The following is a 15,446-nucleotide window of genomic DNA, read 5'->3' on the forward strand; positions in this document are numbered from 1 at the left end:
ACACACACACACACAGAGATACATAAAACAAATCTTTACAAAGGCTACTACAGTGAGATTCCATCTTGCTCCTATCAGAATGGTAGTTACTAAGAAAACAAACAAGGGGCTATCTTAGCAGTTGAGAGCCCTTGCTGTATAATCGTCATGACCAGTGTTCAGATCCTAGCAACTATATAACAGTCCAAGGGTCCCACTGATGCCCGGAACCAGCTCTGAGGGATCCAGCATCCGCCTTTGCCCTTTATGGACAAACACTAAATGCTGGTATGGATGTGGACAAAAGAGAACTCTTAGACAAAGCCGGTAGGAATGTAAACTTAGTCCAACCTCTACGGAGATCAGGATGGAGTTCTCAAAACTAGAAACAGGTCTACTGCAAGGCTCTGCTGAATCACTCCTGGTGGTTACCCAAAGGACACACCGTTATATCAAGGAGATACTTACATATTGCTGTTTAGTATGGCACTATTAGTAATAACTGAGTTATAGCACCCAACAGTGGAGGAAGGGATCGGAAAATGTGCATCTGCACAGTGAGGTTCATTCTGTATAAAGAATGAAATTGTATTCTTCATAGGAAAATGGATGTAATTGGGGACAATAGCATTAGGTCAAGTTAGCTAGTCTCAGAAAGAAACGTTGTGTGTGTTCTTTTGTCTGTGCTTCCTAGATTTTATGTATTCACAACAAATGATTTATGAATAGATTATGGTAGAACTGAGGTTCCTAGAGGAACAAAGAGGGTTAATGAAGGAAGAGTTGGGGAGCAAGGCAGAGGGGCAACTGCATTTAATATACAATGTATCTGTAAGAAGATTAAAAAAAAGTAAACTAGACAAGTTTCAAATATGTATAAATCAACACATTTTTAAAGCAATGGGTCAAAGAAGAAAGCACAGGGAAATGGAACATATTCTGGGAGAGTAAAAAACGTCAACACATGACTGTGTCAGACGCCATGAAAGCAGTGCCCTTAGAAAGCTCCTGGCTGTGAGTTCTCATGTCAGAAAAGAGCCCAGAGCTGAGAGCTCTGTCTCAAGTAAATAGAAAAAGAAGAGTAAACCCAAATGAGTGGAGGGGTTTCTTAAAGGCTAGAGGGAAATAAAATTAAAAGTTAGTGCTTTGAAAAGGCAAACAAAATTGATAAAATTGTAGCTATTTTGAACACAAATTCAAATTGCTTTCAGGAGTGAAAATTGAGTCATTACTAGCAACCTTACAGAGGGGAAGGAGACTAGAGAGGAATACGAGATAGATAATTGTACACAGGCAGATTAGATAAAGGAAGGACAATGTGCAGACTGACAAGCTGACTTAAGATGAAGTCAGCATTTTATAACAAAACAAGCAAACTAAAACCATTTAACAAGTTAGGCACTGAGGGGAAGCCCCTTACCAATAAAAGGCCTTGTAGGAGCTGGAGAGGTTGCTCCATGGTTAAGAGCACCTTTTGCTTTTCCAGAGGATTAGGGTTTGGTTCCCAGCACTTAGTTCACAACCACCTGTAACTCCAGTTCCAGGGGATCTGATGCCCTCTTCTGACTTCTAAGGTCACCAAACACGTACAGGTGTGTGCCTGTAAGCCCAGCATTCAGGGTGGTGTGTGCCTGTAAGCCCAGCATTCAGGGTGGTGTGTGCCTGTAAGCCCAGCATTCAGGGTGGTGTGTGCCTGTAAGCCCAGCATTCAGGGTGGTGTGTGCCTGTAAGCCCAGCATTCAGGGTGGTGTGTGCCTGTAAGCCCAGCATTCAGGGTGGTGTGTGCCTGTAAGCCCAGCATTCAGGGTGGTGTGTGCCTGTAAGCCTAGCATTCAGGGTGGTGTGTGCCTGTAAGCCCAGCATTCAGGACAAAAAGGTGGGAGGAGAAGAAGTTTAAGGTCATTAAGGACATCATTGACTGCATAGAGAGTTTGAGGCCAGCCTTCAATGAGACTTGGTCTATAAAAAAAAACAAAACAAAACTTAACACTCCCCCAAGCCCAATAAACTCAACTTAAATATATATGTATGTGTACATATATATTTACTTATATATATATATATAGTATATAAAACTATTTAATTATATATAATATAAAGGACTTCCACAGTTTAACAACACTAGCATCAAAGCTGTATGAGGGACTTGACCAGTAGAATATCTGAGGAGCTGTTTCTTAAAGAAGAGCAGGCACATGGCCAGTAAGTACAAGAGTCTCACCATCACCAGCTACTAAGGAATTACCAATCAAAACCACAGTGACACGTGATGTCACACTCATTAGGATGGCTCTTCTAAAACCAAGGAAAATGGGAGACAAGCGTTTGTGACTTTGCTGAGCCCAGACCCTTGTCCATTCTTGAGAGACCATGAGCTGTGATCACTGGGGAAGGCAGGTGGAGACAGAAGGGATTTGGCTGCAGCTCTCAGGACGGCCTGGAATTTGCAGCACGGTAGAAACAAGGGAGACTTTGCCTCAGAAGAGAAGGAAAGATCCAGGCTCTTGAAGGTTGCCCTCTGATGTTCACATGTGAGCCATGACAAACATGTATGTGCCTACACATACATGTACACACACATACACAAGCATACACATACACATGCATATACACGTACACACATGCTCACACACTCCAAGCACACACACATACGCAGGCTCACACACAAACACACACATGTATGTGCATGCATGTACACACAGACGTATATATACACCATGTATACACACACTAATAATAATGACCTAATAGGGGACTGGCACTGTACCTTGGGAGTGGAGGTCATCTTGAGTATGCATGAGTCATGGGTTTGATCCCCAACATTTAGAAAGAAAAAGAAGAGAAGGAGGAGGGGGATAGGGGTGGGAAGAGGAAGAGAAGAAAGAAAGTAATGAGCTGCAATGGTAGAGGAAGAGTGATAGAATAAAAGGAAATCAAAACCAGGAGGAAACGGGAAAACTAAAAGCAGAAAGCAGTGAAATGGAAACCAGACCCAACAATAAGCACGAGGGAAGAACAACAAAGCCTGGAGTTGGACTCTTAAACGTAGTTAGAATGACTTTCTTCGTGCGATAATAAAAAACAAGGGAGGGGGCTGGCAAGATGGCTCAGCGGGTAAGAGCACTGACTGCTCTTCTGAAGGTCCTGAGTTCGGATCCCAGCAACCACATGGTGGCTCACAACCACCTGTAATGAGATCTGACGCCCTCTTCTGGTGCATCTGAAGACAGCTACAGTATACGCAGGAGCGAGCGGGGCCGTCCTGAGTTCAATTCCCAGAAGTCACATAATAGCTCACGGCCATCTGTACAGCTACAGTGTACTCATACACATAAAATGAATAAATAAATCTTAAAAAAACAAACAAACAAACAAACAAACAAAAAAACAAGGGAGAGCATAGACAGGGTAGGTATTTCAAAATCTGAGAATTTGGCAGGCAGGATGGCTCAGTGGGTACAGGCACCAGCTGCCGAGTCTCGCAACCTGAGTTTGATCCCGGGGACCCACATGGTGGAAGGAGTGAGCTGGCTTTTGCAAGTTCTTCTCTGACCTCCTCACGTAACACCGCGACACCAGTCGGTGGCCTTGTACACACGTGTGCACAGGCTACGTGAACGGGATAAAAAGGAACTGCAAAACCTAACTTAAAGAGGGGAATCTGATAATTTGATGCCAGTACATCTGAAAACAATTCTTTAGGAAAGAATTTACAAAACCGACTCTCAGTAAGAGTAAAAAAAAAAACTTGGAACATCCATCACATAACCTTGCTGACCAGAAGTGATTACATCGGAAGCTTGAATTCGATGCCCCCAAGCCCTGAAAACCAGGCTAGTCTGGACTGAAAGTTTTACATGGGCTCCTCTAATTCTGGACGCATAAACTCTTTTGGTTACCAGATACATAGGCATCTGGGCCCCCCCACAGACCGGTCATCTCATGGAGCTAGGTCAACCTCCAAGCTCAAAGGTAGATGAGCCCAGGGCCAAGCAGGGAAAGCGCATGCAGCTGGGGTCATGAACTTGGCTACGAACTCTCAGGCCATTAGGAGACAATGCAAACAGCTGAAAAGGATAATAGCCGTTGCCAAGTTGAGCTTTTCCAAAAATGCGCCTCTTTACTGTACCCTGAGCTCATCCCTGCGCTTACCCAGTGGCTCTGTTTGAAGCTTGGGGCTTCTTGACTCTCTCTCCTCGTGTCAATGGCAAACCCACCCTCCCTGGCCGAAGACTTCTCACACCCCTTTCCTGGTTGACTATCACCCTCACTGACTCCAGAGCTGCTCTTGCCAGCTCCCCGTAAGTCCCCGCACTCTGCAGGGGTTGAGATCCTATCATGCCTCTGCTCAAAATTCCCTGACAGACTGGGAATCCACTCTACTCATTCATTTCCCCTACCTAAAACTGGGCTTGCTTGGCACATGGTTGTATGGTCTTTTCAGTCCCGAGTGAGTGAATTTTAGGTGATTGTAAAGATGACAAATGAATTTTGATGCAGAGAAAAGTCTTAGATGCTTCTAAAAGGACCTGCTGGCGAGGAGAAAGCCACTGGAGCTGTAGGTGAGGGAGAAGCATTCGAAGTAGACTGGTTCACATCCGATAAGAGTGGCTTCTAAAAAAACAGAAAACAGCTGACGCTAGTTCAAAAACAGGTGACTTTACTTAACCGATCTTTGTTTATGATGATGGCAATGATCATAAATGCAGCTAGATATTTGTCTGTTATCTAATATCCTAAAAGCGATATTTGTGTATTTTACCCCATTCAGGATGGCCAGAGAATCTTGGAACTTTCTCTTAGGGAATATTTATGTCAGGTGGCCTGTTATATCGAATATTGACCGGGACCTGTATATATAGCCATTTACAGTCAGCTGGTCAGCTACAAGCAGTCCTTGCATCTAAGGGAAACCTAGCTCTGGGCTTAGAGCCATAGACAAGGGAGAGTCAGAAAGGGAAAAGAACCAGGCTCCTTAGGAGAGCCAGAGTCTCTGGGTTTCTCCACATCTGATGGGGCAGCCTCAGCAGGGAGAGGGCCAGAGCTATGGGACTCTGCGTTTGTTTTGACCTCTGACTCCTGTAACCCCTGCAGACTTCAGAGATTTTCTTTGTCAGTGTCTACACCTGCGAGTTCCTCATGAAGGTCTATGTGGACCCCATTTCATACTGGAAGGATGGCTATAACATACTGGATGTGATCATTCTCATTATTATCACCATACCCTATATCCTCCGCAAGATCAAGGGAAATCATTTTGCGTACCTCCACTTTGCTGATGGCATCCAGTCTCTACGAATCCTCAAGCTCATCTCCTACAGTAGGGGCATCAGGGTGAGTGCTGGGGTGTGTGTGTGTGTGTGTGTGTGCACACGCATGCGTGTGTGTGTGTGTGCACACGCATGCGTGTACGCATGCACAAGAGTGAGTGTGCACCGAGTGTGGGAGTGCATGCATTTGCACGTGTTATGGGAAGCTTTCTGAGAAATAATAACTTGAGTGTTACCTTCCTGTTAACTAGTTTGACTGTGTGACTGGTTAAACTTGACCAGTATTATCTCCGTCTTGAAAATGATGAGGAAGGTGTGATTAGCTTCATTCTAAAGATGAATAAACTGAGGCACAAGGTCACTCAGCAACTAAATGTCAAGGCTGGGGTCTAGAGAGATGCTGCAGTGGTTAAGAGCAAAGATGCTCTTACAGGGGGCCCAGGTTCAGTTCCCAGGCCGTACATGGCATCTCACAACCTTCTGTAACTCCAGTTCTAGGGCCCTCTTCTGATTTCCATGGACACCAGACATACATACAGCGCACATACATACAAATAGGCAAAACAACAACAACAAAAAAACTTTAATAAAAGGTCAGGGCTGAGATCTGAACGCTGTATCTGGCCATACAGGCCAATCTGAGCCTTTCTTCCTATCGGTGCTGGCTTTCTTAACGGTGCTGTGAGCTGTGTGCCAGGATTTGCCAGGGTTTAGATGGCTTTGGCCACTGGCTGCCATTTCTTTCTTAATGGGCAAAGTCTCATTGTTTTGGTAAGGCCACTCTGAAGGTGCCATTCCCACCATCTTTCTGAGTTGCCAAGATGGTGGGGCATTCTTCAGAACATTTCAGAACAGGCAGGGTGTGCTTGGCCCCTAAATGTAAGCTCTCTCCCTGGCACACACCCACAGACACCCGTTCCTTACATGCATGTAATCAGATGCCTGTGTATGTATATGTGTGGGCCCAGGCCTCACTCTTCTCCAGTTCCAGGTCAGTGTCTGTACTTCCTCTTCCTACTTCCTTGTTTCTCACCTTTGGCTTGCTTTCTTCCCCCGACCCCTTTCTCTCAGATGACTAGCCTCTCCGAGGTTGCTGGCAGTCTCTTGTCACTCCTTTGTGGCTGTTTGCCTCAGTTTCTCCAGGCTGCCTTCTCAATGTGGATTTTCCTGGCCGGGCCATTGCTTGGTTTTGTTGGCATTGCCTTTGCTGTTCTTTTGTCGTCTCCTCCCTGAGTGATATTTTCTATTTTCTAGGATTCTGACCTGCAGACACAGTGCCATTTGAAAGTTTCATCCCTTCCTCAGACGTGTGTCTCACCTACAAGCTCACACTTACACTTAAATCTCTGGACCTTGGTTCTTCCTCCAGCCTTTGCTGGCTAGTCGAGGTGTCTATCCCCCTAATCCCATTCAGTTGCCAGGCCAACTCAGGTGTCATCTTTGACTCTTCCCTCTTAAAGCTTGTTGGATGATGTGATGGTTTATATATGCTTGGCCCAGGGAGTGGCACTATTAGAAGGTGTGACCCTGTTGGAGTAGGTGTGTCACCATGGGTGTGGGCTATAAGACCCTCATCCTAGCTGCCTGGAAGTCAGTGTTCTGCTAGCAGTCTTCAGATGAAGATGTAGAACTCTCAGCTCCTCCTGCACCATGCCTGCCTGGATGTTGCCATGTCCCACCTTGATGATAATGGACTGAACCTCTGAACCAGTAAGCCAGCCACAATTAAACGTTGCCCTTTATAAGACTGCCTTGGTCATGGTGTCTGTTCACAGCAGTAAAACCTTAACTAAGACACATGACCTAAGTAGTTATGGACTTGTCTATAGCTCTTTATGCCTGCTACTTTCAGCCTTTGACTGGGTTCTTGCAAGGGATCCCACCCAGCTGAGACAGCAGAACACCTCAGCACCAGAGGAAATGCTCTAAGGGAACATCAAGTCTCAATGAGTTTTTGCTTCAAACACCTTGTTTGTAGGCTAGAGCCAGGTGCTATAATGCATACTTGAAGGAAGGGATGTGTGACGATCTTAGGATCTGGCCACTTCCAAAAAGCCAATCAGCCAGTTATCAAGGCCATGGGCATGAGCCTGTGAGAAGCAGTTCATAATAGCATGAGAAAGTCCTGTCTCTGCCTAGCAAGGAGATAAAATTCCCTAGTTCTTTCAGAATGACTCTGGAAGCACTAGTCTTATTCCCCAGGGGGATGTAGAGCAGCATATTTCTCTGAGTTGATCTTTCTACTGCCTGGAATACCCCCCTGCTCCAGCCCTCCCCCCTCTGTATTCAGCTCCAAGATGCCTTCCTAGTGCTAAGCCAGTCTTAAGGGTCACTGTGCTCAGGGGCACTGGTGTTTGGAGGTGGTGGCATGGGGGGAGAGAGTTTACTAATCATTCCTTACTCTGTCATTGTATTGTGCTGTGACCAGAACGAACTGCTTCTCTAAGTCTGTGACCCTTCATCCTAATACTAGCCTACTGCTTGAAATTATGTCTTAGCCATTGTTCTACTGATGTGAAAAGACACCATGACCAAGGCAATACTTATAAAAGGAAGCATTTAATTGGTGGGTGGCTGACAGTTTCAGAGGGTTAGTTCATTATCAAGGCAGGAGCATTGCAATAGGTACAGCAGGCATGGTACTGGAGAAGTAGCTCAGAGCTACCTCTGATCTTTAGGCAAAAAGAGAGACTTCCTCATGTGGGCTTTACTTTCTCCAACAAAGCCACACCTCCTGATCCTTCTAATCCATTCAAAGAGTTTCTCTTCCTGGTGACTTAGCTTTCAAATATATGAACTTATGGGGGGGGGGCTTTCTTATTCAAACTACTACCTATCCCTTCCTGTTTCCATAGGCTTGTAACTGTATTAAAATGCAAAGATGTATTCAGCCCAACTTCAAAAGTCCTAATAGTCCATCACAGTCTCAACATTGTTTTTTGTTTTGTTTTGTTTTGTTTTTGTCTTTTAAGACAGGGTTTCTCTGAGTAGTCCTGGCTGTTCTGGAACTCTCTGTAGACCAGGCTGGCCTCAAATTCAGAAATCTGCCCACCTCTGCCTCCCAAGTGCTGGGATTAAAGGCATGTGCCACCACTGCCTGGCTCAACATTGTTTAAAAGTCCGAAGTTCAATGTCTCTTCTGAGACTCATGGCAAACTCTTAACTCTATACTCTCAGTAAAATCAAAATGAAAGGGCAGGTCACCTACTTGCAGCGACACAGGATATAATCAGCATTCCAAAAGAAAGCAAAAAGAGCAGAGTGAGGAAATACTGGACCAAAGCGAGACAGAAAACCAGCGGGACAAACTCCAAACTCTGCATTTCCATGTCTAGTGTCAAAAGGTTCTTAAAGTCACCAACTCCTTTCAGCTTTGTTGACTGCAGCACTGTTTTCTCTCTTGGGCTGGTTCTACACCCTGTTAACAGCTCTTCTTAGCAGGTACCGTGGCTCTGGCATCTCTAACATCTTGGAGTCTCTAAGGCAATCCAGGCTTCATCTTCAGTGGCCTTTCTTCACACAATGACCTCTCTGGGACTCCACGCAGGGATACTTCTGACACAATGCCTGACCTCAGCAGCTTTCCTTGGCTGAGGAGGAAGACTCCAATACCCTTTCTTGTAGCCTTGACTCTAAACACAGAACCATGCGGCTGAAGCTGCCAAGCTCTGCTGCCTGCTGGGGCTGGAGCATGCCCCCCTTGTTCAAATACACTTTATCAGTTTGTTTTCCTTTTTTAAAAGATGTATTTATTACATGTATATGAGTACACTGTAGCTGTCTTCAGACACACCAGAAGAGGGCAGCAGATCCCATTACAGATGGTTATGAGCTACCATGTGGTTGCTGGGAATTGAACTCAAGACCTCTGGAAAGACAGTCAGTGTTCTTTTTTTTTTTTTTTTTTGGTTTTTCGAGACAGGGTTTCTCTGTATAGCCCTGGCTGTCCTGGAACTTACTCTGTAGACCAGGCTGGCCTCGAACTCAGAAATCCACCTGTCTCTGCCTCCCAAGTGCTGGGATTAAAGGCGTGCACCACCACTGCCCAGCAACAGTCAGTATTCTTAACTACTGAGCCATCTCTCCAGCCCCTCAGCTTCTTGTTTTCAATGGTTTCCTTCACTGCCAAAGCTTTTCTTTTCTTTTCACAGGTTAGAGGCTTAGCTAGCCAGGGTCTTACCACTCCTTTATTCCATTTGGCATCAGGCTTTTCTTTAAAATTTTTATCGCCTTGAGTACCAGACTCAGCTCCATTACACCTCCTGGTACTCCTTTTATTCTTCAGATTATGCATTTTGTATTTCTCCTCCCCCCATCTGCTGCTTTTCATTACATATCTTCAGAAGAATGATTGCTAGTAACCATAAACACACTTGATAACAGACTATCTTGGAATCTCCTCTGTCAATGCCATTAATCCAACCGCCCCATTCCCCTCTACTTTACCCTCCCTTTTTAATTTACCCTCAGTCAGAATATTAGGACAAAGGCTAATATGGTTTCTTGGCCAAAATATTAAAATAATGTGTTTTAGGCCACTTATTAATATTCTTTCCCCCATAGTTCCAATTGCTCTCAGCACTGTCTTCCATTATCTTAGTAGGATTGCCCATAAAGCCCCACTTAATGCATCCAACCATTTTTCCAATCCAAAGCCCCAAAATCTTCCATATTCCCACATAAACTAGTATGGTCAGGCCTGTCAAGACAGTACCCCAATCCCTGATACCAACTTTTTTTTTTTTCCTGAGACAAGATTTCTTTGTGTAGCCTTGGCTGTCCTAGGACTTGCTGTGTAGACCAGGCTGGCCTTGAACTCAGATATCCACCTACCTTTGCCTTCCAAGTGCTGGGATTAAAGGAGTACACCACCACTGCCTGGCACCAACTTCTGTCTTAGTCAATGTTTTATTGTTATGAAGAGACACCATGACCGAGGCAACTCTTATAAAAAGAAACCATTGAACTGGGGGTTTGCTTACAGTCTCAGAGGGCTAGTCTGTTATGATCATGGTGGAGAACATGGCAACAGCACTGGTACTGGAGAAATGGTTGAGGGCTGCATCCTGATCTACAGGCGGAAAGAGAGACAGTGCCTGGCTTGGGCTTTTGAAACCTCAAAGCCCATCCCCAGTGAAATACTTCTCTAGCAAGGCCATACCTCCTAATCCTTCTAATCCTTTCAAAAGAGGTTTTTGTTTGTTTGTTTGTTTTGAGACAGGATTTCTCAAGTTCATCTTGAACTCTCAGAGATCTCCCTCCAGAGTGCTAGGACTAAAGCCATGCACCACCAGGCCTGGCCATTCTAATTTAAACCCCCACAGTCTATGAAAACATTCCCAGTAGCTCCATGTTCGTAAAGCACTTACTCAGTGAAAATCTCAAGACATGGTAACTGAACAATAAATGTATTTGGCTCTCCAGGGATGGGCAAGGGAAGGGAGGGTAGTTACCTGTTTTATAGGAGGGAGATTCGGGCCATAGGATGGGCCTGTGAGGTGAGGCCCAGAAAAAGTGTGGAGCCATTTCCTCTTGGCTCTCCCTATCCTCAGGGACATGGTGGTGTCCCTATTCCTCCTAGACTTGGGGGAATGAACATTTAGGATGAGCTCTTACCTGAGCAGCCCAAATACAATATCCAGGGATAACCAGAGTCAGACTGGATTCAAGCAGCGAGGTCAGTGGGGCTGAGGGAGAGGTGACCCCAACCCGACACAATGTGTACAGTTTGCCCATGACACAAGATGGATGGCACTGTGAGACTGGTGCAGCTTTCAGTCTGGGCCTAATCATGATCACTCACTCACTCATTCATTCATTCATTCATTCATTCATTCATTCTGCTGATACTTATTTAATTAACATCTACTATGTGCCAGGCATACTTCGAGGTCCTGAGGAAAGCCGTGAGCTGTGGAGGATGGGCCTGTGTGTTCTGGAGTAGGGTTACCCAGCAGCCCACGGTATCCCTGCCTTGCAGACGCTCATCATTGCTGTGGGGGAGACCGTCTACACTGTGGCTTCTGTGCTGACGCTGCTCTTCCTCCTCATGTTTGTGTTCGCGATCCTGGGATTCTGCCTGTTTGGCATGACAGATAGAGGCGACCTGGAAAACTGGGGGAACCTGGCTGCAGCCTTCTTTACCCTCTTCAGTTTGGCCACGGTACCGTGCTTGGGAACCCTGGTATGGCGGGATGTGAAGGGCGTGTCCAGGAAGGGCAAGCGAGTGGACAGACTGGGCCTCTCTGGGGCCACGGTACCGTGCTTGGGAACCCTGGTATGGCGGGATGTGAAGGGCGTGTCCAGGAAGGGCAAGCGAGTGGACCGACTGGGTCTCTCTGGGCTTCTCCGCATTCAGGTGCTGATTTCTTGGGTACAGAGGAGCTAGGACTTAGCTTGCTAGGACTGATCAGAAGCCAGTGGGTTCTGTTTCTGTCTATAATTCCGTGATTTTACAAGTCACTCCATGTGTTGCACAGGGTAATAAAACTTGAAAACCTTCTCAAATGATACTTAATTTGGATTAACCTTAAGTTATAAATAAAGCCCACAGCACACAGCTTGCTTTTTTTTTTAAGTAAAAACAACTAAAGCTGTCACAAATCCACCCAGAATAAGCAAAGCCCAAGTCGCAAGGTCTAGACTTTTGAATTATATAAAGAAAGACATTTAAAATACACACACACATACACACACACACACACACACACACACACACATTTTTTTTTCCAAAGATGATGGACCTGGAAATAGGCCATGCCTTTCAGGAGAAAATAGGAGACCTCGAGAGAAGAGGTTCCCATAGGTGTGCTGGTTCCCACCTACTGGCACCTTACATTTCTGAGTCTCTGTGTAAAGAGGATAGCCGGTGGGTGAGGAAATGTGGAAGGCCTGGAGTGGAGGTTGAATCAACCTCAGTGGGGTCAATGCTACCCTGGCATAGGTGGCATGAAAACCTACTTTGCGGGGCCTTGGTGTTCAGTATACTCTGTCCTGCCTGACCAGGTTGATGGCTGGACAAACCTGCAGGAGGAGCTGGACAAGCGGAAGTTTACTATAAGCCGGGCATTTACCATCCTTTTCATCTTGCTTGCCTCCTTCATCTTCCTCAACATGTTTGTGGGTGTGATGATCATGCACACAGAGGTGAGGATGTGTAGTGTGTGCTTGTGTGTGTGTGTGCTCATACATATGTGTACCCATGGCTCAGGTTAGGTGTGGCAGGTATGGGCCAGGTTTCTTGGACAAGTTGGAATTGTGCCTTATGAAGTGATGTAGAGCTAACCAAATGGCCCTCCCTCATGGGTACCCAACCCTACAAGTTCATCAACTCATGATAGAGGGCAGCCGGCCAATGGAGCTTAAGAAACCATTGCAGGTAGCAGCTGGAGTTGGGGGCTGGCCCTGTGTGGGGTGAGGCTTGGGCAGCAGGGCAAGCTAGGCAAGGAGAAGGGCTTGAAACAGAAAGGGAACACAATCATGACTTGTATATTCTGCCCTGTTAGGACTCCATCAAAAAGTTTGAGCGGGATATAACGTTGGAGAGGAACCTGGCGATTATGGAGGAGAAGCAAATAATCCTGAAACGCCAGCAAGAGGAGGTCAACAGGCTGATGAACACACAGGTAGGGGCTACTCTGGAAGGATAGCACACCAGACACATAGAGGGACAGCTAGGGCTAATGCGATGCCCAGGAGGAAGGTCTTTGCACTCAAGTAGAGGGCAGGTGGGCTCAGGTATGCCCAGCTTTAGGTAAAGCAGGCTTTTGACTATAGCCTCTAGAGCCAAGCTTTCCTTTCTGTGTTTGTATTTCTCTGAATAATTTGGATGAGTGAGTACTGCATTTCTTTATTTTTTTCTTTCTTTTTAAAAAATTTTTCCCCTAGCCCCACTCGCTCCAACCCCTCTCCCTCCCACCAAACTTTATTTCATATATGTGGATACACTGTCACTGTCTTCAGACACAGTAGAAGAGGGCGTCGGATACCCATTACAGATGGTTGTGAGCCACCATGTGATGGCTGGGAATTGAACTCAGGGCCTCTAGAAGAGCAGTTGGTGCTCTTAAGCTCTGAACTGTCTCTCCAGCTCCCTGAATACTGCATTTCTCAAGTTCTCTACTTAGTGGATGGTTCTCCACTGTGGGGTCCTTTGGGCGGGATCACTGAGGGCTCATCTGGTACCAGGCAGCTCAACTCCAGGCCACTATATGGATGAGGATGCTCTATCAGGGAATTGCTTTCTTATATCCCCACACTCCTAAAACCAGGACAAAAATAAGCTCAATGGACCTGAAGTCCCAAGCATACTGCCCCCGTATGGGCAGCACTCTTCCTTCCTGTCCCATGTTTGACTTGGGAGTCCTGCTGGGTCTCTTGTCTATGAGAGCATCTCCCCTTGGCCTCTTTTCTGAATCAGAGATGCCTGCTAGGCTAGCTATGTTCAAGATTTGTTCAGGGTTGGAGGACTCACCCTTAGACATTCTCTAGTTCCTTTGGTCTCACAGCAGGAATGGGGGCCAATGAGATTCCGTCATCACCCTCAGTGGTCAGGATGAACTTGTGACTCTTGGGATCCATGATGGTTCTCACAGCAGGAATGGGGGCCAATGAGATTCCGTCATCACCCTCAGTGGTCAGGATGAACTTGTGACTCTTGGGATCCATGGTGGTTCTCAGGTCTCCATGTTCCTTGGCTGCTGCTGCCCATTGGTGTTACATTGTTTCCGCTTCTAGAAAACCGAAGGCGAGAACTTCGTTGAGATGGTGGAGGACTTCAGGAAGACCCTGCGGCACACAGACCCCATGGTCCTGGATGACTTCGGTACTAGCCTTGCCTTCATCGATGTCTACTTGTGTACTCTGGACAACCAGGACACTACTGTCAGCAAGTGAGTTACCGGTCCTCACAGTTTCGTCAAGGTCAGGGCATGTGGTCGACCCTGGGGTTGTTGAATAAGGTGCAGGACGGGTGCACGGAGGCCTTCCTGAGAGTGCAGGATCCCATGTATGCTGGGCTGTTGTGTGCATGGGTCTGTGGTAGAAGGGACTCTGCTCTGCTGATCCTCCTTGGCCCTCTTTTATTTGTATCTAGTTGTAATCAGCTCCTTTATCCCTCAGGGAGACCCAGGGAGCAGGGAGTGTGTATGTGGTGGTGACAGGGAGCAGGGATGGGGTAGTAAGTCAGACTCAGGGGATGCTAGCTTAGCTCTGCTACTGTCTTCCCATGTGACTCTGAATGAGAATCTGCCCCTTTCCTGCCTGTTACCCAAGGAGCCACTGGGCCAGTTAAAATGAGAGAGCTATCTGATGCAGGTTGTAGTCTCAGTGTCAGTTGGTTGGGATTTTGCCTGGCCAATGAAGAGCTGTGGACACTTAGGGACTTCTGAGCAGGAGCAGCCGTCATACACCTGACTTCTGGGTGAAATCCCTCTGGAAGCCTCAGAGACTGGGGATCAGGGAATGTCCACGTTGGGTCTGAGAATAGTCCAGGTACTGTTTAGGTACCGGTACCCATTCCTGCTTGGAGCCCAGAAGATGTGTTTTCGAGAATGCCAGGGACCCTCAGCTGAGTGACTGACAGCATGCAGGACTCCAACCTGCTTGAAGTCCTCTGTTCTCCTCCCAGCCCACATACACCTGTGGCTATGGCGACTTCAGTGTGCCACTGTATAGTGTGTGTGTGTGTGGGGGGGTGTGGCACGGAGCCTACCTCCCTCTCATGTTTCCCTCTCCTGCTCTGTTCTCCAGGCTTCAGGAGCTCTACTATGAGATCGTGAACGTGCTGAGCCTGATGCTGGAAGACTTGCCCAAAAAGAGCTCGTCCAGTTCCCTGTGAATGAGTTACAGGTAGCTGGGAGTGTATGGCCCTGAGGACTATGGTGGTTCCATTAAACACAAGCCCTCAGGGGTGGTTTCTCAAGCTCGCTGTAAGGTTGATGTTGGCAGTCCCTACCTTTGGGGGATAGGCCTGGATAAGTGCTTATGAAAATTGGTTTCCCAGGGCCTACAACACTGCAGACTGTGCACTGCACAAGCACCATTATGGGAAGACTAAGGTTCAAGACTTGCCCTGGATAATGACTATATCCTGCAGCCTCCCTGGGCCCAATAGCAAGGGCCCACAAACTCCTGAGGAGGCTGCTTGGGGGCCGCAGACCAACAACAGCCAGCAGCTGCCCATCACAGACCTTCAGA

The 15,446-nt window shown here is 46.7% G+C and overlaps 1 protein-coding gene across 1 annotated transcript in view; it reads left to right on the forward strand.

The window, feature by feature from the left end:
- Catsper3 (cation channel sperm associated 3) overlaps nucleotides 1-15,171 on the forward strand; it is a 26,491-nt gene extending 11,320 nt beyond the window's left edge. Inside the window, exons 3-8 of the mRNA XM_031358241.1 lie at nucleotides 5,074-5,313; nucleotides 11,230-11,412; nucleotides 12,255-12,395; nucleotides 12,755-12,874; nucleotides 13,986-14,140; nucleotides 15,000-15,171. Of these exons, the coding sequence (XP_031214101.1) occupies nucleotides 5,074-5,313; nucleotides 11,230-11,412; nucleotides 12,255-12,395; nucleotides 12,755-12,874; nucleotides 13,986-14,140; nucleotides 15,000-15,087 (927 nt within the window). The 3' untranslated portion in view covers nucleotides 15,088-15,171. The remainder of the gene's footprint in view (nucleotides 1-5,073; nucleotides 5,314-11,229; nucleotides 11,413-12,254; nucleotides 12,396-12,754; nucleotides 12,875-13,985; nucleotides 14,141-14,999) is intronic.
- The last annotated feature ends 275 nt before the right edge of the window (nucleotides 15,172-15,446 follow it).

Source organism: Mastomys coucha, unplaced genomic scaffold (genome assembly GCF_008632895.1).
Source record: "Mastomys coucha isolate ucsf_1 unplaced genomic scaffold, UCSF_Mcou_1 pScaffold7, whole genome shotgun sequence".
NCBI classification, from domain to species: domain Eukaryota; kingdom Metazoa; phylum Chordata; class Mammalia; order Rodentia; family Muridae; genus Mastomys; species Mastomys coucha.